The sequence below is a fragment of the Colletotrichum higginsianum genome, chromosome 2 (assembly GCF_001672515.1).
Source record: "Colletotrichum higginsianum IMI 349063 chromosome 2, whole genome shotgun sequence".
Taxonomy (NCBI): domain Eukaryota; kingdom Fungi; phylum Ascomycota; class Sordariomycetes; order Glomerellales; family Glomerellaceae; genus Colletotrichum; species Colletotrichum higginsianum.
This window is the reverse complement of record NC_030955.1, coordinates 1,983,311-2,001,849: the sequence shown is the minus strand read 5'-3', so window position 1 is coordinate 2,001,849 and position 18,539 is coordinate 1,983,311. Positions and strand designations below refer to the sequence as shown.

At 54.7% G+C, this 18,539-nt stretch overlaps 9 protein-coding genes across 9 annotated transcripts; 3 read left to right on the top strand and 6 right to left on the bottom strand.

Moving 5' to 3' along the window:
* Positions 1-279: 279 nt before the first annotated feature.
* Positions 280-556, bottom strand: CH63R_02362 (uncharacterized protein; the record flags this gene model as incomplete). The annotated part of the gene is made up of 2 exons (XM_018297337.1): positions 280-414; positions 482-556. The coding sequence occupies 2 exons, from the start codon at positions 554-556 to the stop codon at positions 280-282; spliced, it is 210 nt and encodes a 69-aa protein (XP_018162153.1).
* Positions 557-2,038: 1,482 nt separating this feature from the next.
* On the bottom strand, positions 2,039-3,156 carry CH63R_02361 (Mitochondrial 3-hydroxyacyl-thioester dehydratase; the record flags this gene model as incomplete). The annotated part of the gene is made up of 2 exons (XM_018297336.1): positions 2,039-2,424; positions 2,532-3,156. 2 exons carry the CDS (start codon positions 3,154-3,156, stop codon positions 2,039-2,041), a joined length of 1,011 nt encoding a protein of 336 aa, XP_018162152.1.
* Positions 3,157-3,602: 446 nt separating this feature from the next.
* On the bottom strand, positions 3,603-5,429 carry CH63R_02360 (Eukaryotic peptide chain release factor subunit 1; the record flags this gene model as incomplete). Its single annotated transcript, XM_018297335.1, has 5 exons — positions 3,603-3,742; positions 3,896-5,027; positions 5,087-5,136; positions 5,196-5,280; positions 5,394-5,429. The coding sequence occupies 5 exons, from the start codon at positions 5,427-5,429 to the stop codon at positions 3,603-3,605; spliced, it is 1,443 nt and encodes a 480-aa protein (XP_018162151.1).
* An 839-nt stretch (positions 5,430-6,268) lies between these two features.
* CH63R_02359 (uncharacterized protein) lies at positions 6,269-6,834 on the top strand (the record flags this gene model as incomplete). The annotated part of the gene is made up of 2 exons (XM_018297334.1): positions 6,269-6,589; positions 6,646-6,834. The coding sequence occupies 2 exons, from the start codon at positions 6,269-6,271 to the stop codon at positions 6,832-6,834; spliced, it is 510 nt and encodes a 169-aa protein (XP_018162150.1).
* Positions 6,835-7,125: 291 nt separating this feature from the next.
* On the bottom strand, positions 7,126-9,157 carry CH63R_02358 (uncharacterized protein; the record flags this gene model as incomplete). Its single annotated transcript, XM_018297333.1, has 5 exons — positions 7,126-7,971; positions 8,023-8,394; positions 8,462-8,591; positions 8,649-8,818; positions 8,903-9,157. The coding sequence occupies 5 exons, from the start codon at positions 9,155-9,157 to the stop codon at positions 7,126-7,128; spliced, it is 1,773 nt and encodes a 590-aa protein (XP_018162149.1).
* A 2,219-nt stretch (positions 9,158-11,376) lies between these two features.
* CH63R_02357 (60S ribosomal protein L2) lies at positions 11,377-12,485 on the top strand (the record flags this gene model as incomplete). The annotated part of the gene is made up of 4 exons (XM_018297332.1): positions 11,377-11,388; positions 11,574-11,633; positions 11,702-12,170; positions 12,259-12,485. 4 exons carry the CDS (start codon positions 11,377-11,379, stop codon positions 12,483-12,485), a joined length of 768 nt encoding a protein of 255 aa, XP_018162148.1.
* A 603-nt stretch (positions 12,486-13,088) lies between these two features.
* On the top strand, positions 13,089-14,778 carry CH63R_02356 (PfkB family carbohydrate kinase; the record flags this gene model as incomplete). Its single annotated transcript, XM_018297331.1, has 3 exons — positions 13,089-13,539; positions 13,661-14,615; positions 14,742-14,778. The coding sequence occupies 3 exons, from the start codon at positions 13,089-13,091 to the stop codon at positions 14,776-14,778; spliced, it is 1,443 nt and encodes a 480-aa protein (XP_018162147.1).
* A 531-nt stretch (positions 14,779-15,309) lies between these two features.
* Positions 15,310-16,920, bottom strand: CH63R_02355 (telomerase activating protein Est1; the record flags this gene model as incomplete). The annotated part of the gene is made up of 1 exon (XM_018297330.1): positions 15,310-16,920. One exon carries the CDS (start codon positions 16,918-16,920, stop codon positions 15,310-15,312), a length of 1,611 nt encoding a protein of 536 aa, XP_018162146.1.
* A 261-nt stretch (positions 16,921-17,181) lies between these two features.
* Positions 17,182-18,424, bottom strand: CH63R_02354 (Telomerase activating protein Est1; the record flags this gene model as incomplete). The annotated part of the gene is made up of 3 exons (XM_018297329.1): positions 17,182-18,070; positions 18,133-18,243; positions 18,387-18,424. 3 exons carry the CDS (start codon positions 18,422-18,424, stop codon positions 17,182-17,184), a joined length of 1,038 nt encoding a protein of 345 aa, XP_018162145.1.
* Between the last annotated feature and the right edge of the window lie 115 nt (positions 18,425-18,539).

Below are 18,539 nucleotides of genomic sequence, written 5' to 3'. Positions count from 1 at the left end.
TTCCCAATCAATTCCAAGCAGGGGCAACCCAGAGGCACGCACCTCTCTCTCACCAGCGGTTACCGGCATGGCCACCGGAAACGCATACATATTCTAGTACCTCCAAGCAGGTGGCTAATCTCTCAAAATTGAGCGTTGCAACCCCAGACCACTTTGGGTTAATTCAACCTTATCATCACCTCTCAAATTCTTTTCGAACTGTATTGGAGAGACAGCAAAAGGTATCAAACCTTCAGTCTCCATTGGCGTTAACTGACAGGCTCATCAGCACCTCAATACTTACTGAGGATGAGGGTTACGCGGCATTTCGGATTCTTTGCTATGGCGGCGGGCGCTGAAGTCCATCTCGCTCTTTGAGGACTTGGGCTTATTGAGCTCATCCGCTGGCGATGGGAGCTGAAACTGGACTTTCCCCTGTCAGCCCGTCATCTCGGGTCATCGCTCTTCTCGCTCTGAGAAATTGAAACATGGTGATACTTACGTCTCCCAACATCATTGCCGTGACGGCTTTGTCGGCAATGGCAGCGGAGCCTCCAAAGAGCAACATAAACCACATTGCACATTGCACACTCAAGCCCACGGAGACGAGCCATGAAGCTGGACCGAACCTGACCCCTGGCCCTGTCGTCGATCTTGAGCAGAGGACTGCAAGTCTGGGGGCCAGGTCGTTTGGCTTGAACACATAAGGGATCGTGACCCTTCAGTGGAGTAAGATTTCCTCATCATCATTGCCGCCGTAACTTCTGACTACTGACTTCCAGCCTAGCAAGCTACTACCTCCACTGCGCCAATTCAAGCTCACCATGCCAAACTGCAGACGGCTTCACGATGTGCGACAGCGTGGTCGTCAGGTAGTGCTACGATGGTACCGCAACACAGTGTCGGGATAGCCCACTTGGACCCAACACCCGTTGCTGGTGAGTCCTCTTGTCTGATTCCAACAGTCCTTTGTCACGAGATCGAGTGGCTGATAATAGATGCCAGCGCGATGACTGATGACGGATGGCTCCCGTGCTGCGTCACTTACTCTAAGGACATCCTCGGGAACAACTGAAGTTGATACATCGGGTGTGAGCAGGAGATACACAACGGTACCAAAGACATCATCCTAGTACCGCAGACTGCCGAGGAAACATTCTTCAAGGCCGGCAAGGGTGGATCTTTGGCCTTACCCGCGACGAGCCTCCTGACATCGGCATCAGACCATCTGGGCTTTACCACCTCGTTTGTTTCAGGCCCATTATATGTCCCACGTTTGCCGACCCCGCTCAAGACCTTGTCTCAAGACCCATCCGCGTCGTATTCGACACGGGAAGGTGCCGGAACCGAGCTCAATACGCAGCGAGAGACGACGTTGAACACACCAGCGATCATAGGGGGTGCTGTTGGAGGCGCAACGGTGGTAATGATTAGGATATGTGTCGTCGTCTGGCTCCTCCTAAGAAAAAACTCTGCGAGTGCCGAGGGATTGTGGATGCCACCACCGGGGCCGATGCAGGGTGCAAGCATGACGCCGCAACCAGAGGTCGCCGCACATCAAGACCATATCAGCCTCAGCAAGCCTGCAGCGAGCAGCGGTACAAGCACCAATCGGGTTCAGCGGCTTCGCCCTTTCTTAGTCATGAGGCTTCATAAAGGGTCACTGGTATTAGTCGCAGTAGTCCAGTAGAGATGGGCTAAATTGGAGACGAGTGGTGCGTTCTGGTGACTTGGTCAAGGATGGAACAGATACGGGATCGAGGAAAGACAATCGTGTAAACATTGTTTTCTGCTGGATAATACCATATGAGCGCCATTATTTGTGTCTAAGTAGATACGATAACTTGACAAGCGAACATGTAAGAAAAGATGAATTCTGGCACCCAGACCTGCGTTGCCCCTATCCATCTATACCCAATAGATATGCCCTAATATCCTTCCAAGCATACGACACAGCCGTAGTGTTAAACAATATCACAAAGCGATTCTCTTACAGAACTGTTTTCATGACATGCCTATTGAGCCACCGTCCTGACACGGTCCCCCCCCCAGCCGCACCCTACAAATCAACAGTTGTAGCAGTTCCCTTGACCGCCATTCCCCCATCATCCCCTTCGATCCAAACATCCCACTTCCTCTCCTTCTGCTCCGCCCCACTCTCGCCCTTTTCTCGCACGCAAAGTGTCATCTCGCGGTCGCGGTACAGCGGCGTCAGGTTCCGGTACCCGTACCACCGCACACTCTGCCCCTTGCCCAACCTGTTCAGGAACGCGAGCATCAGCGCCAGGGAAAGGGGGCCGTGTACCAGCGGCGCCGGGTGGCCCTCCTGCGCAGCCCACGCCGGGTCGAGGTGAATTGCGTGCGCGTTATATGTTAAGGCGCTGAAATTGGTGAGCAGATTCTGCGTTGGCGTGAGCGCGAGAGAAACTGTCGGCTTATGGGGGGCTATTGGCGCGAATGTCAACATTCCAATTTGTTCCACGACAATCCCATAGCAATACTCGGTAGAAACCAAAGAAAGATTTTCCTTCAGAAGAAAAAAGGCAACATACGCTTCAAGATTCGCCGCGCGGGGGCGGGAGCATCGATCGCCGGAAGAAAAGCCAACGTCCTCCTCTCTTCGATCGCAGGACCATCTCCACACCCGACGGCAGAGGCCGCCGCCGCCCCGTACCGCCGCCAGAGCTCGACCCAAACCCTCCCCTTCTCGGCCCTCACGTCATCCACGCTCTCAACACATCTGACCCGCCGCCCATCTAGACGAAGATCGTCCTCCCAGTCCTTGCGAAACCGGACTTCACCGCCCGCCCACAAACGACGCGTGAACGGCGCGCCGGGACAGTGGTCCGGGTCCGTGCCGTCCAGCATAAGCCCCGACGGCGGGGTTTGTAGGGGAAAGTAGACTAGATGATGGCCCTGAGGTAGTGTGTGACTAGGGTCTTGTAGTGTGGAATGTTTTGGCGGGGAGGGATCGGAGCACGACGAAGGCGTGGGCGAAGGAAAAATATCTGAGAACAAGACATTGAGGAGATGCGATGGCGTCGGTGAGAGGTGGTCTGGTATTTCCTTCTTGGAGTGTAGAATTTCAGCGATTCTCGCTTCGAGAAAAGGGGCGGCATGCTGAGTCGAGTAGCCCCGATGCAAGGCGTTGCTGGGTCGGGGAGTGAGTGGTCTCATGTTCACAATGTCGTTGATGACTTACACAGGTTGGCGTTCGTGATTGAGACGAAGTGTATGGGGATTGTGTACATATCCAATCTAGCGGTTTAGTTGCATATCGGATAAAGAACTGCACTATAGCTGCTGGTAAAGTCCCTGGAAGTTGCACACGTTTTTGTCGATGGTAAATGAGGAAAGAGTTCAAATCGCAAGTTACGAGGGCTAGAGCAACAATGCTTCAACCCACTCAACATGCACAGGTCATCAAAGCTAGGTATCTTTCATTTGCCTAAAGGAGTGACTGAGCATTTAATAAATTTTCATTCTATCTAGTCGCGATCAACAAGCGGTCGCCTCCCGACCGCTCCTGAGTGTCCCCTATCTGCTAGAGGAACATCTGGAAACTAGTTAGGCACATGCTCTTGCAACAGCCGAGCAAAGTGATCATACCTGTAGACTAGGTTTCAACTCAAGAGGCCTTCATAACAGACCGAAGCGGGCTCGGGCGCGCCACTTGGTGGGTGAGGTGAGCCGGGCTCATCGGGCTCCTGTCTGCAAGGAGTCGATGAGCGACCTTCGGCTGGGGCTCGGGCGCGGGCGCGGGCTGTGACGCTGTGCGCGCGGACTCCTCTTCGCTGTTATGCTTCAGAGACGGTACTTGAGTCGATCCCTCGTTCTCGAGGGGCTCGGTTGGTCAATCTAAACAGGGAAGGGTCAGTTAATTGCGGTGACGTGGGGCGTAAGAGGAGCCACATACCGTCGTAGTACTCATCATCGTCATCAATATCAGCCAACTGCTCAAAGTTCACCTTGTATCGGAGGATACCACCGATACCACCGAATCCCTTGACGAACTGGTTTCCTTCGGTAGAACGGTCCGAGACGAACTCGAGGTTGGTACCAAAGTCCTTGTAGTGCTCCGCAATCCACTCGAGGAAGGATTCTTGGGTAACGACTTCCATCTCTTGGCCGGTCTCCTTGTCCATAAAGATGGCGCGGTCACCCCCTTCCTGCTGCTTGGTGGTGTGTAAAAGGTGCTCGACGCCCTGGCTGTCCTTGAGCTTCCAGCGGGTAATCTCCAAGTTCTCGAAAACGATGAGAGTCTCAACAGCACCGAGTTCCAGAGCCTTCAGAGTGTCGTCGATACCGTAGCAGACGCGTCCAGTGTCCTGGCTGATCTCCTCAAAGTACTTTCCGATAAGCTTCTTCTCCTGGATGAACTTGACGTTGCCGAGAGTCTCGGAAGACAGTTCAATGGCCTGGTTGAAACCGTTCTCGCCACCGTAGGAAACATCAACGACTTTGATGACCTTGGTGGCCAGACGGTTGTCGAACAGATCGGAGGCGTTGAGGTCAGTCTTGAAATCGGCGGAACCAGCCAAAATCAGACCGGCGACGTTGGGTTTGTCATTGGTGATGAAGTTCTGGACGGCCAACTCTGCAACCTTGCGGACGTAGTTGTGGCGTTTCTCCTCACGAAGACGGGCGAAACGAAGGGCGGACTGACCACCACGGCCGTGCTTCTTGGGAAGATCAACAGAGAACTTGTGGACGACTTCTCTGGTGTTTCCGGAGAGAGTACCGAATAGCGCTCCGTTACCGTCCATAATAATGAAACCAAACTTCTGGTCCGACTCGAGCAGCTCAGCCAGAGCCTCGGTGTGGAACTTGTTGTCACAGAGGTAGAGAGACGTGTTGATGGGCTTGAAGGGTTCGAAATCGATGTTGACTTTCCTCTCCTTGCCTTCCGAGGTCAAGATTTCACCGCAGTAGACGACCAAGCCGTTGGGAGGAACCTTGTTGTACAGCTTGAGTCGTTGCTGGGTGGAGGTAATGGCCGAAAGCACAGATTGTCTGTTGACTCTAGACTTGATGTTTGACGCCGTTCCCTATACAAATTTCGTTACTATTGGTTCAAGCCGAGAGGGGCACGAATGCTGCAACGTACGTATTCTTCAGCCAACATCTTGGCGGCTCGGGAAATCTGGTCCTTGGGCGCTGTGGTGGGGGTTAGTCGAGCCCAGCACCTGCAGCGACATCGTGGTAGCGAGACGTACGAATAATGAGCGAGATCATGGACGTGCCGTTACCACGAGCGGCCTCGAGGCGCTTGATCAGCTTTTTGACCTTCCATATCTCGATCTGTTGTCGCACCCCATCAAGGGGAAACCGTCAGCCTGCATGTTCGGGGCGCGGGGCCAAAAAAAAAAGGAGGGGCTCAGAGGCCACGACGTAGGAATTAGGAAACAACTCACGTTCTTCTCGGCCTCGTTTGCCTGGGGATCCGACATCTTGAATGAGGGTAATTAAAAAAGACTTGGGGAACAACAAAATGAAGGTACGCGTTCGCGTGACGGTGAGGTATTTGTCGTCGTCGTCGCGCGGTTCTCCGAGCGGGAACGATGCGTTGCGATGCGGTTGGGTGGTTGCAAGAAAGAAAACTTGGTGCTCCACGTATGGAGGCCGATTTTTTGTGAGTGTGCTGTCACCAGGCAAGGATCCGGCTCTGACTGGGTATACGCCAAATCCAAGTGTCCGTGGTAGGGCGCTAAACCGCAAGCGAGTCATACTCATTGTACCTACCTGGGTGCCTTTTGTCTGGCCACTCAGCCCAAGGCGCCAGGTAAATATGCCCGACACTCACACATACACTAGGTACCTAAAGTATCTTTGTCTCTTGACCGGCCTAAAGTCGAAATTGGCATTGGGACAGCCTTGCAATACTTGTTGATCTTGTTTGAGAACGTCAGGTTCATGCAAGCAAACAGGGCATTTCCCCCCCTTGTATAGGACTCTCAGGCAACTGTAATGTCGATAAGACCTGCAACAAGGACCAAAGTCAACTTCAGGCTCCGAGGCAAGGCCATGTGCTTGTGTTAGTCGTGACCCCACCCGATTTAATACCGATCCCCAAACTGAGGGACAGCCGATGCGATGACCTCAGCGAGTGGGTATTATATGTAGATATGCGAGCTTCGACAACTTCACTCACTATGCAATTAACGAGCCAACTCTATCGCAACCTCGCAGCACGCCTGCCACCCTCCCGATATACAAGCTCCCCCGACCTCGCAGAACAAGCCGTCGCCGCCCACTCCCCCAGCTCGACCAAACGCGCGGCACGACCAACATGGCCTCCTCCGTGCCCATACAAGTCGCAGAGACGATACAGACCGCGCACATCAACCGGACCCCGTCACCAAACCACGACCTCAATCCCTCCACAGCCGCCTCCGAAAAGGAGCCCGTGACATTAGAACCCGTCCTGTCGCACGATGACCTCGATGATGATGAGCTCGACGACTACATCCCCCGCAGCATCGTGAACCCAAAGCAGCGGTCGGCGAAGCTCCCGCCCATGCCCGACCTGCGCTTTGAGCAGAGCTACCTGCACAGCATTTCCAAGGCCGACACTTGGGGTCGGGTAGCGTGGATCACTGTCAGGGACCAGGTGTGTAACTCGGCTATACCAAGTCACCGTGCGGATCCGATATTGACGTGGCAAAGGTCATGATGCCGCTGGCTCAAGGGGTCGTTTACAACTTGTTTCTCATCGGCTGGCACCATTGGAACAGAAACGCGCAGGTTCACGGCGGCACAATAGGCGCCAAGGTACGGAGGTGGTGGTATGGCGTGAACAATTGGCAGCTGCCGCCGCAAAGGGGGTCAAGCTGGAGGACAAAGAAAGAACTGTAACGAGCTGAGAGATACCTCAAGGGCAAGGAAGATATGACTGGTATGGTATCTGTACAACTAAAACTCAAGGCAGAATGTCTCTGCAAGCCGGGTACCTCTTGGTACAATTGCATCGAAAGATGCGTAAACCAGCAATAGTACTAATCACAGTACTGTCTATGTGACAGCAAGCACTCCCAAAATGTGTCGTTTAGTCGCCTTTGTGTTTTCCTTCATCTATCCGTACTCCGCGTGGAAAATTTACCGTCGAACGCCTGAAAAACATTTGCCATAACTGACAGCTGGTGAGCCTTACTCGTGCGAGCCAACATCCACAGGCCGCGGCAAAGAGTGAGGCTTGTCTGGGCTGCCCCTGAAGGCTAGAGAGGTCGGTACGGCCACAGGACTGAGAGTTTGCTTGTTGGTTGCAACATTGATGACCGGCTCTGGTGTCCTCTCTTTGGGCTTGGCAACAATCTCGTCTACCAGCTCGTTGTCGCTCCGTATGGTCCTGTCATCCTCCGAAGCAGGGGTGATCATGGTCGGTTTGTTTGTGGTGGGAGACTTCTTGACTGAAAGCTTGACGATCAGACTCTTGCGCGGTTCATCACCCAACTCATCATCTGCCATCTCCAGGTCCTCGTCTAGGTCCTCTTCTTCCTCTTCTGTCTCGTCCGGGATATGCTCTTCTTCATCGTCGCCCAGTTCAGGTTCGCTAACGACGTCGTCGTCGTCGTCATCATCCATAGAGCCGCGTCCACGAGTGCGAGCCTCTCTTGATGACCACCCATTCGTACCATGGTTGACCGCGGCAGCTCTTCGGGGTCGGCCACCGGGACCAACAGCAGGCTCGGACTGCTGGCGCGAATCCTCCGAGTCTCCGTTCACACTCCCAGCCGCACTGCTAGCATTGAGCCTCGGGGGGGCCCTAATTTGACGTCCGCTCGCTGTAGTCACTGGCCCAGTTGGTTCCGCTGGTGTGCTGGTGCCTGTGTTGCGGGCTGAGCGTCGAGTGGACGAGTCTGTGAAGTCATCGTCGTCGGAGTAGGTATACTTGATCCGCTTGCCTCTAGTGCGGCCTTCGTAGACAGAGAAGCCAGGTTCAGGGCGTTTGAACCGGGCCTTCTGGGCCTGTCGATATTCTCTACGTCGCCGTTTCTGTCCTCGTTAGTCATTGTTCAGAACTGAAACCAGGGAAAAATGACACACCTCCTCTGTAGCCTCAAAGCGAGGGATGGCCGTCAACATCTTCTCGGCGAGCTTCCTGGAGTTGGGCCCACCGTCCTTGGTCATCAATTTATCTGCAAGGGCCTTGATCTCATCGATTGAACCCGCGACCGACCACCAGGTCCGATTGAAACCCGCCGGGTTGCTCTCTCGATAGACGCGGAAAGCTGTATCGTCTAGGCCCTCAATCAAATAGTACCGTCTCTTATCGCTGTCCGACCCCCATGGCTGAACTGAGAGCGGTTGGTTCAGGTCGTCTTCGTGGCGGTTGCCTTTGTAAGATTTGTTGATGATTGCCTTGACAGTCTCGGACGCCGAGAGTGACCAAAGAGCCAAGGCGCGGAGGAGGGAAAGCTTGAGTAAAGAGTCAGCCGTAAGCTCTACACTGGGTAGATGAAAGCTTGATTGGCTCTGTACTCACCCTCTGGGTGGGTGCGATGCTGTGAAAAGTATTGCTGCCCGACAGCGGACTGACGCCCCCCCAAGACCGTGGCCATTGCGATTTGTGGGCAGACAAGGCGTCATCCAGAGCCTTTGAGTATTGACCAGCTCTACCGAGTCAGTTAGCAACGCGTGGAAAGCTTGCGTTTGGTAGCGCATCAACGTACTTGACGTCCTGCTTGCGGTTGAGAAGTAAGAACAGTAGTGCACAGAGGAAGGCTTCGACTCGTTCACCGGGAGGATTGTCGACAATGTCGAGCTCGAGCTCTTGGGGGCCGAAGTTGACAAGAGATTTCGGGAAGGCATCGTTAAATCGGCTTCGGAACATGACCAAGAACTGGAGATGCGTTAGCAGAGCCTATGACGTGGGGCACACGAATCGACGCGTCTTAGGCGCAAAACGACGCGACAATTGACATACAGCAATGTCTGGGTTATCTTCGAAGGCATTTTCGTGTGGCGGTGAGGGCGATCTCTTCCGAGGGGGCGGTGAGGGCTCCTTGGACTGGTTTGTGGCCTTCAAGCCTTTGGGGAGTTTGGGGAAGAACTTCAAAAGGCCACCAAAGCCACCGCCCTTCTTCGTTTCGGGCTGCGGCTCAGCATCGGATTCGATGTCAGACGGGACTGGCGACAGCGACGACAGCGAGGACAGGTCCGAAGAATCGTCGTCGGCCATCTTGTTTTTTTTCTGTGGTTTGCGTTGATGGCTGCTGTGTGGGTTGTGGTGTCGAAGTAGATTGAGGTGGGTATCGTGGTAGGTGGAGGTTAGGCGCGTCGGTGTACTGTAGGAAGAATTGAGGAAGTTTCGAACGCCCACCACGGGACTAATTAAGTCACGTTCGAGCCGCGTCTCCTTTGAGCCTGGTTCTCTGATAGGCCCGAGTCATTTTCGAATTCTAAATTGCCTACTTGCAACTTCATCTTTCTCCGTTACCTTTCAACACAGTTATCATAGACGCCGTGCAGCGTGTCCAACAACCTCCTCGTCGTAAGTAAGAAAGAAGCTGCTTCATTATAGCAGCTTTCTACCTGCTGCCCGCCCTTCTGTTCCTAGAACTTTGCTTCACCGGCTTTCCAGCTTGCCCTCCAAGAGCTTGGAGAACCCACGTTGCCAGTACCCCACCTGACGAACTACCGTGGGATATCCCAGACTGGAACTTTCCCCCCCAACCACACACCACAGACCCTGCGCACCTTCTCAACGACCATCAACCAAATGAATAAAAACTGCCTCCAAGAATGACTGGGTTGCCCGCAGTGGTGACGATGACTCTTCCGTACATAGGAACCTTGCCGGTCGCATAAAAGCACCCCTGCAAAATAGCTGCATACTAGTGTCGTGTGCAGAATGAGACACCTGGCGGCTGGTCGAAACTGAGCATGTTCGCTTGCCTAAGATGAGGCTATTCCCGGCGATTTGGGCTGGCGAATTCTGTCCTTCTGCACTGGTTCCGCCTCTTTCCCCCATGTTCCACTGATCCATCTTTGACCTCCCTGCGGCTGCCCACCTAGACAATAACAAAAAGCACATCGGTCAACAGGCAACTGACGCATTCCACACGAATCCTTTGCTGCCGCGATGGGAATCTGCATCTTCACTCGGAGTATCATGGGCATTCGCTCGGCACTTGCAAAGCATGTCCACAGTATCATCGTCCATGTCCTTCGGACCGTCTTGTCCGCAGTCACAAGGCCATGCAGCCGAACACAGCCTGTCAGCCCTGCCGGACACAATCGTGGTCCAACGCAGCTTTGCGATGTAGGACACATTTCTCATCCCCAAACTCGAAATAATCGACAGGGGCTATGGATGGATGCCGTTTCCAAGTCAGTGGCCCAGATAACCAGGATAGGGCAACATGGTACTTGAACACGTCACACACCTGGAACAGAAGTATAAATGATTTCGACACGACCGTCAAAAACCTGCCTGTCCCTCAAACTTGATGAGTGTGCAGTTGTAGAAGTAGGACACCGACCGCGTATTCAGCGATGCTACGGCGGCACCTCACTGGAGGCGACCGGACCACAGCAATCGTTTGCGGCGATACGTGCTGATCCCGCGTGCTCGCTCCACAAGGGCGAGGCCATGGCCGCATCCGCCCAAAAACGCCGATGTTGGGCATGCGGCGCAAGTCCGTGATCCGGTTCGTGAAGTGAAGCCTACTCCGACCCCGGCGGGCATTTCGATGATGTTGATCGCTGGACCACACCATTCCGCCCAGAACTCCAGGGCCGTGGCAATCTTGCCGAACTGGCTCCAAAGGGCTCTAAGACATGGCAGCCCACAAAACACACTGGATTTTGGTCGGACACGACAATTCTGACAGAACATCAGAATGCAGCCTTGAATAAACGCATCAGGCAGTGAGAGGAATGATAAACCAAGTAAAACAGAAGCGCACATAATTTATGCCGGTCCCATGCCTTTTCTGTCTGCATCGTCAGAGCGGGTCATGATGTATGAAGCACGTTGAGTGCATGATACTGCTGAGGATATCGTGGCTACGGGTCGCCGGAGTTGTGGATAGCCGTTCTAGACGTGAGGGTAAAGTGCGGAGATCGTGACGCGATGTAATGGGCGATTGTCCTTGAGGAAGGCCGGTGTGGGCTGGCCAAACAGCAGTGGACTTGTGGGGCCGCGCCACCAGCATTTTTCCTGTCCGAACTACAGACACTAGCTCTGAAATCACCCGACGCAAAGTACTGACGGGACGTCGCCATGCACGTGACAGGCTCGGTTAATGGGAAAAGTCAGTGTGGGGCCCAGGGCACACTTTCCGCCGGCCCACGACCTCCTTCTCTAGCAAAATTGTCTCGAGGTGACTTTTGAAATTCCCAACCATCACCACCGACGACAACACCTAGCCCTCCGAACGCCAGAGGACAGCCAAGATGGGTCGCGTTGTAAGTAATTGCCCTGTTGAACACTCGATTGCCCGTCGGGTACAGAAACACCTGCGCATTTTCGACATGTTGCGTGTCGCCGCGCCCCATATTCGTCGATTCCGAAAACCACGAATTTTCCCATCCGTCTCCGAGATGGACTTGCATGTGGCAGAAGCAACGAGCGCTGACACTATCTTCCTCAGATCCGTAACCAGAGAAGGGGCCGTGGCTCTATCTTCACGGCCAACACCCGCCTGAACAAGGTGAGATTCGACCCTACCGAACCCCCGCGACGCGACGGCATCTTGTTCCTAACGAAGTTACTGTGCAGGCCCCCGCGAAGTTCCGCAACCTCGACTATGCCGAGAGACACGGTTACCTCCGTGGTATCGTGAAGGATATCATCCACGACCCCGGCCGTGGCGCTCCCCTTGCCCAGGTCGTCTTCCGCGACCCGTACAAGTTCAAGCAGCACACCGAGACCTTCATCGCCAACGAGGGCATGTACACCGGCCAGTTCATCTACGCCGGCAAGAAGGCTGCCCTGACCGTCGGCAACGTTCTGCCCCTTGGCTCCATGCCTGAGGGTACCGTCGTCTCCAACGTCGAGACCAAGATCGGCGACCGTGGCACCCTGGGCCGCACCTCCGGCAACTACATCACCATTGTCGGCCACAACCCCGATGAGGGCAAGACCCGCATCAAGCTCCCCTCCGGCGCCAAGAAGGTCGTCCACTCTGAGTCCCGCGGCATGATCGGTATCGTTGCCGGCGGTGGCCGTACCGACAAGCCTCTCCTGAGTACGTTTCTGCTCCCCCTCGTTGCGGATGGACCAAGACCGCAGAATGATGCAGTCCATTGAGATGACCTGCTAACACCTCCCTACAGAGGCTTCTCGCGCCAAGCACAAGTTCGCTGTCAAGCGTGGTGCCAACTGGCCCAGAACTCGTGGTGTTGCCATGAACCCCGTCGACCATCCCCACGGTGGTGGTAACCACCAGCACATCGGTAAGGCCTCGACCATCTCCCGCTACGCCGTCCAGGGACAGAAGGCCGGTCTTATTGCTGCGAGACGGACGGGTCTGCTGCGTGGTACCCAGAAGACGAAGGAATAAAGGTCATCATAGTTTGGCTGGATTTCAGGGTTCCATTGGGATGGTGTTACGCGGCTGGCATCTTTTGAGGGTACTCGCGAGGGCAGTTTATCTGGTAGCTCGTCGGCAAGTACTAAAAGGCATTTTGCGCATTGAAATGATCACGCCATGATTCCCCATCCCCACCATGAGAGAGCGAGGGAAGAGGAACTCAACGTACACCAGAACCCAAGTGATGAATAAGACGCCGGGAGTTTGTGTGTGGATGAATCAAGAAACAAAAAAACGGGGTTTATGACAGTTTAGAATCAGAGCGTGGACGAGGGTGGCCTGTGGGATCCCTCCTCCTAAATCCAGCTACTTTGGGTGGCTGTGGTTTTCCTCTGTTCAATTGATCGATCGGAATTTTACCAAACAAATGTCCCCATTTTGTGAAGGAAACAGTCCCCCTGGTCAGTGGCATGATGATCTGATTTCCACAGCACCTCAAAAATCGACCGGACCGCCGCTCCTGTGGTCGGTCTATTCAGCGACAACTTCGCTTTTCTTCCGATTTCCAGACACCGTCAAAAAACGATACAGCTTGACTTCATACATAATCCCGTCAACCAATCGCGCGCAACAATGTTCGCTTGCCAGAGAGTCACCGCCTCGAGGTGTCTCACCCAACGCTGCACGACCGCCAATTCACTCAATGCGACAGCAACAAGAACCTTTGCAACTCGCCGCCCCACTATACCTGCCCCTGTCCTCTCATCACCAGTATCAGTACACGTCCCTCCACAGCAAAGTTCTCGCTCTGCCATTGCTGGCCCTGCTGCCACTGCCGTTGCTCAAGGCCAAGCACGTTTCTCCCACCACCCCACCTCCTCGAAGTTCGGCAACCCCACCATTATCCCCCTCCACCCCCTCCCCTCGTCCAAAACTGTCCGAAGGGGCGCCAAATACAAAATCTTTGAAAGCTCCCACAACCTCCGCCCCTTCCACACTTCCTCTATACACCCTAGAATACCTCAATTGAACAAAATGGCGTCTCAGGATTTCCGTCTTCTGTGCCTCGAGAACCCTCTGCTTGGTAAGGAGTCCTTGTCTGCGTCCCTGGTCGGGCTCTTTGGTCGATGCGCCGCACAAACCTTCCGACGCATTACCCCTCATTCACTTTAGCACCGAGCTTCCTCACTAACACCGCAATGTAGACATTCAAGCAGTCGGCGACGAGGCTCTCCTCGCCAAGTACGGCCTCAAGGCTAACGACGCCATCCTCGCCGAGGAGAAGCACCTCGGCATCTACGAGGACCTCCTCAACAACTTTGACGCTAAGCTCATCGCCGGCGGCGCCGCCCAGAACACGGCCCGCGGTGCCCAGTACATCCTCCCGCCCAACTCAGTCGTCTACCTCGGAGGTGTCGGCGACGACAAGTATGCCTCCATTCTCCATGACGCCGTCAAGACGGCCGGTCTCCGCGTCGAGTACCGCGTCGACCCTAAGATTGCCACCGGCCGCTGCGCCGTCGTCATCACCGGCCACAACCGCTCCATGTGCACCGACCTCGGCGCCGCCAACCACTACGACCTCGAGCACCTGACTCGCCCGGACGTCTGGAAGCTCGTGGAAGGCGCCCAGGCCTACTACATTGGCGGCTACCACTTCACCGTCTGCCCTGCCGCCATCCAGAAGCTCGCCGAGGAGGCCGCCAAGAACAACAAGGTCTTTGCTGTTAGCTTGTCGGCCCCCTTCATCCCCCAGTTCTTCAAGGACCCCCTTGACGCCAGTGCCCCCTACTGGGACTACATCATCGGCAACGAGACCGAGGCCGCCGCTTACGCCGAGTCCCACAACGTCGGCACCACCGACCTCAAGGAGATCGCCAAGCACCTCGCCAACCTGCCCAAGGAAAACAAGCAGCGCAAGCGCGTCGCCATTATCACCCAGGGCACCGACCCCACCCTGGTCGCCGTCCAGGGCGAGGACAGTGTCAAGGAGTACCCTGTCAAGCCCATCGCTAAGGAGCAGATCAACGACACCAACGGAGCTGGTGATGCCTTTGCTGGCGGTCTGATGGCTGGTCTTGTTGACGGCAAGTCGCTCGACGAGTCTATTGACATGGGCCAGTGGCTGGCTAAGCTGAGCATCCAGGAGCTTGGCCCTTCGTAAGTACCCCCGTTATGTCTTTTACTATGGTTTGAATGGGCCGGCCGCTGCTCAAGCTTTGCACAAATAAGCTCGAAACTGGCTTTGGCACATCTCTCTGCCATCATTTGCTAACATGGTCCTAGTTACCCCTTCCCTAAGCAGACCTATTCCTCTGCCTAGGGGGTTCTGCCTTCAACGTAATGCCTCGAGCATTTTAGTTTCTTTGTTCAGAATAGTCTGGCGTTGAGGGGGATTCAAAGGGAAAACGGTTTCAACAACGGCGTTGGCTCCTGCAGAGCTTCAAATGAATGGCAATCGCACTTGCATCAACTTGCAATACGGGTTGAGCATCTTCCACGATGCGAGCCCTGGGTCATGAGAAATCGGGTAGAAACAATGAAGAGAGTTTTGGCTGAACCCAAAACAGCCAAATGACAATCCTAGGCCATCGCTTCCTCCATCGTCCCAAGTGAAATCCGTTCAAAACATTTGTCGGACCAAGGTGTAGACAAACCAGGCGATCATGTTGACTTTTGCTAGAGTAAAAAAATTAAAAAATTGGTTAGCATAAGGTCGCTGCTGGTTGTCGACCACTAGGAAACCTTACATCGCGGTAGCAAACATGAGGTATTGATTTTCCAATCACGCCGCCTGGAAGGCGGGCGCGCGTTGGGCAAGAACTGTCAGGTTGAGGTTCTGCATCAACATGATTCAATGACGCGTGCTCGGGCCCGACGCGCGCTTCATCTCGTCGGCCATAGCAGACTGAAGAATCATGTCGTTATACCCGGCCGTGTAGCCGTCAGTAGCGGCACCTCCGTTTTGTCTGACCAGATTCTTGTAGTGGGTAGGGTCCTCCCGCATGTCAGCGATAGGGCCTCTTCCGAAAGCAGTTGTCGCCGTGTAGTTGATGCCGTTGCATGGAGTGCTTTGGTAGATGCCGCTGACGTTGGAAAACTGGGTCCCCGAAGACGGCAAAAAGTTCTCTGCAGCACCCTGAACCATGCTGGGGCTTTGGGCGTACTGATGCCGAGACGCGCTCAACGAGCGAGCATGGGTAGACGACGCCCTGGGCTGCAGCGTATTGGGGTTGAGTTCCGCGTATGGGGTTCCCCACAGGCCGTAACCTGCGCCTGAGAAGTCACGGCTCATGGACCTCGAGTCGGTAGGCTGTTTGCCAAACGCCTGCAGCAGGCGGTCTTGATGAGCCGTGATGTCAGGAGTGCTGGCGAAGGGCCGCTGCTGCGCTTGCTGCTGCCGCTGGGGCAGGTACTGGTTCTCGCGAAAATCCGCGAATGGGTCATCAAACATCGCATGGCCAGAGGCCGATACGTTTCTCTTGGGGTCAGCACTGCCATCAAAAGATTGCCGAGCAGCTGCATCGCGGATGGCGCGGTCTGGTGGTGTTAGCTCCGAGTTCTTGCCCTGGGGCGTTGGGGTGTAAATCATATTCCATGGCAGGCTTGGGAACGTCTTGGCTGTGGCGGATCCGAGCGCAGGCGGGCTATTGGTTGGGGGCACACCAAATACCTCGTTAGCCATGACCGAGTTCATTCCATAGGAAGTCTCCTCGTGACTCTCCGTGGAAGACATGTGAGCTTGAGGAGGCATGAGGAAGTCGTTGACCATGTGCAGCATATCAGCATCAGAACTGAAATCATACTCAGACTGGCCTTGGGCTCTGTTGCGACCCGGAGTAGGATGCGACTCAGATTGGCCTTGAACCTTTTGGCGGCCAGGGGTAGAGTGCGAATGCACCTGCGGCGGAGCTGCATCGTGGTGGGATACAGATGGTGTTGAACTCGGAGAAGTATTTTTGGCACGACTGGAATGCTGAGGCCGTTCACGGTGCGCGATAACAACCTCGGCAGGGGCGTTTCCCGCAACCGAGGGTTGAGTAATGGCGGCAACAACCTCAGGCTTGGGCGTGTAGTCCTCCTCGTGTTTGAAGGTGAGTCCCTTAGGAGACGAGGTGTAGGTGAAGGGGAAGTCTGTATCGTCATTGGCGAGGAAAAACCCGCACTTGATTGTGTCCAAGACTCTGGAAAACGTCTCTTGCAGACCGCTGAGCTTCTGACCGCCATAGTGTTCGACCTGCGGCTTCAGGCTTCCGGTATCCTCGTTGTAGTTGAGACGACAACTGCCCGGCAGCTGTGGGTCGCAGAGCGGAAGCATCCCTATGGCTTCCTGGTCCTCGGCAAGTAGGTAGGGGGCCAGCTTGAGATCTTCGTTGCCATACATCTCGCAAAGGCCAGTCAGTGCCTTGGCAAAGCCTCTGTACATGTCCTTGACGAAGAGTTCCGGAGTGTCTTGGGCACGCATGATCTCAGCGCGGCAGGCAACCAACCAGGCGGCGTACAGACGAACAAATGGGAGAGTGTTCTCTATCAAGGTTGTGACTTTGTCCACAGTGCCATCCTGTTGGTCAGGTGTCTGTTCTCCGATAAGTTTTTCCAGCTCCTTTTTGAGGAGACGGCAAAACGTTATAAAGAACCGAGCATTCAGACGCAAGATGAAGTGAGATGATCGCAGAGCAGCCTCAGTCCGTTTGCCTATGGCAAGTCAGCATGTTAATTTTCAACACTAGTGTTTCCACTTGCCGTTCAGTTTCTCATTGGACGCGTAAAAAGCAGAGATGTTGAGCAAGACCATTTTGAGGAGCATGGCTTGAGTGTTTGGTGCCTTGATCGCAATCTCCAAATGATTGACCACCTCCTTCTCGAGCTCCTGGTATGATGAAAAGATCTCCCCTTTGCTGAAGTGAGAGTGCAACCGGACGAACCAGGCTACGAATGCCTCCTGCGTATCAGGGGGGCCGGTGCGCCGAGCCGGCGTGATGGGCCCCTGGAGACTCTTCAACTCAGCCTCAAGGTTCTGCGAAGCCATTGGATGAGGTTCCTCGATGGCCATGGCACGATAGAAGTGGTATATAATGTCTAGGTGTTTCTTCTCATCCAAATAGATGATACCCATTTGGTGGTGCGCGAAGCCCGAGGTGGGGACGATGTCGTGGGCGAGGGAATAGTAGGTCAAGGCCGCCTCGTAGCTGGGGACCCTGTGGCGTGCTTGCATCCGGTATCGTGAGAGGTCACCGAGGTGAATGAGCGCTGAGTGGACATATTTGAGGATGATTTGGCGGACAGCGGGCGTGGTATTGGCCATGGGGTTCTCCTCGGCCAGCTTCTCTGCCTTGATGCCCTCTGCAATGCGCTGGAGCTCGGAAATCGGGTAGACGGCGGACAGCCGCTGGATGAAGGCGATGTAGAACTTCTGCGCAGTCTTCAGGAAGGCGCTGTACATCCTATCCAGTTTGCGCTTCTGTACAGCAAGCTGCGACGATCTCAGACGACCGAGAACCTTTCGGTACTCGCTATTGACAATACTGTGTGCTTGCCAAAGGTTGGAATCGACCTTTTCGGTGGCGGAATACTCGAAATCGTGAAATATGACGTGGAGGCAAGCGAGTCGGAGACTGTCAGGAGGCCAAGAAGTCAGAAAGGTATTGTAGACCACGGGGACGCATCGGATACGTACGAGGAAATGACGCCCTCTAAGGCCTCGAAATGCTTAAGGTCGTTGCCATCGGAGTCGCTCTTGAGCTTCTCAATCTCCTTCTGCAGATGTTTGCGAAGCTTCTGGGCTTGGCTACACTCGAAGGTCAGCAACGGAAAGTAAGCGCCCGGAGTCGCATGGACCCCAAGGGATCGTTATGGATGGAGTGCGCGCGCTTGTCCACGACGGCAGACTTGGCGCAAGCAGTAAATGCAGAAGAACGGAATAGAACTCACTGCCAGGCCTGCTTTGCAGCTTCTATGTGATCACCCATATTGTAGGATAGCAGAGCTGGGCCTTACGATTGGCGATCGGCGAGGGGTGGGTGATGTTGGGTGTTGCGATGATTTGCGCGATGGAGGGGGTTGTTGTGGAAGGTGCGGGACTCC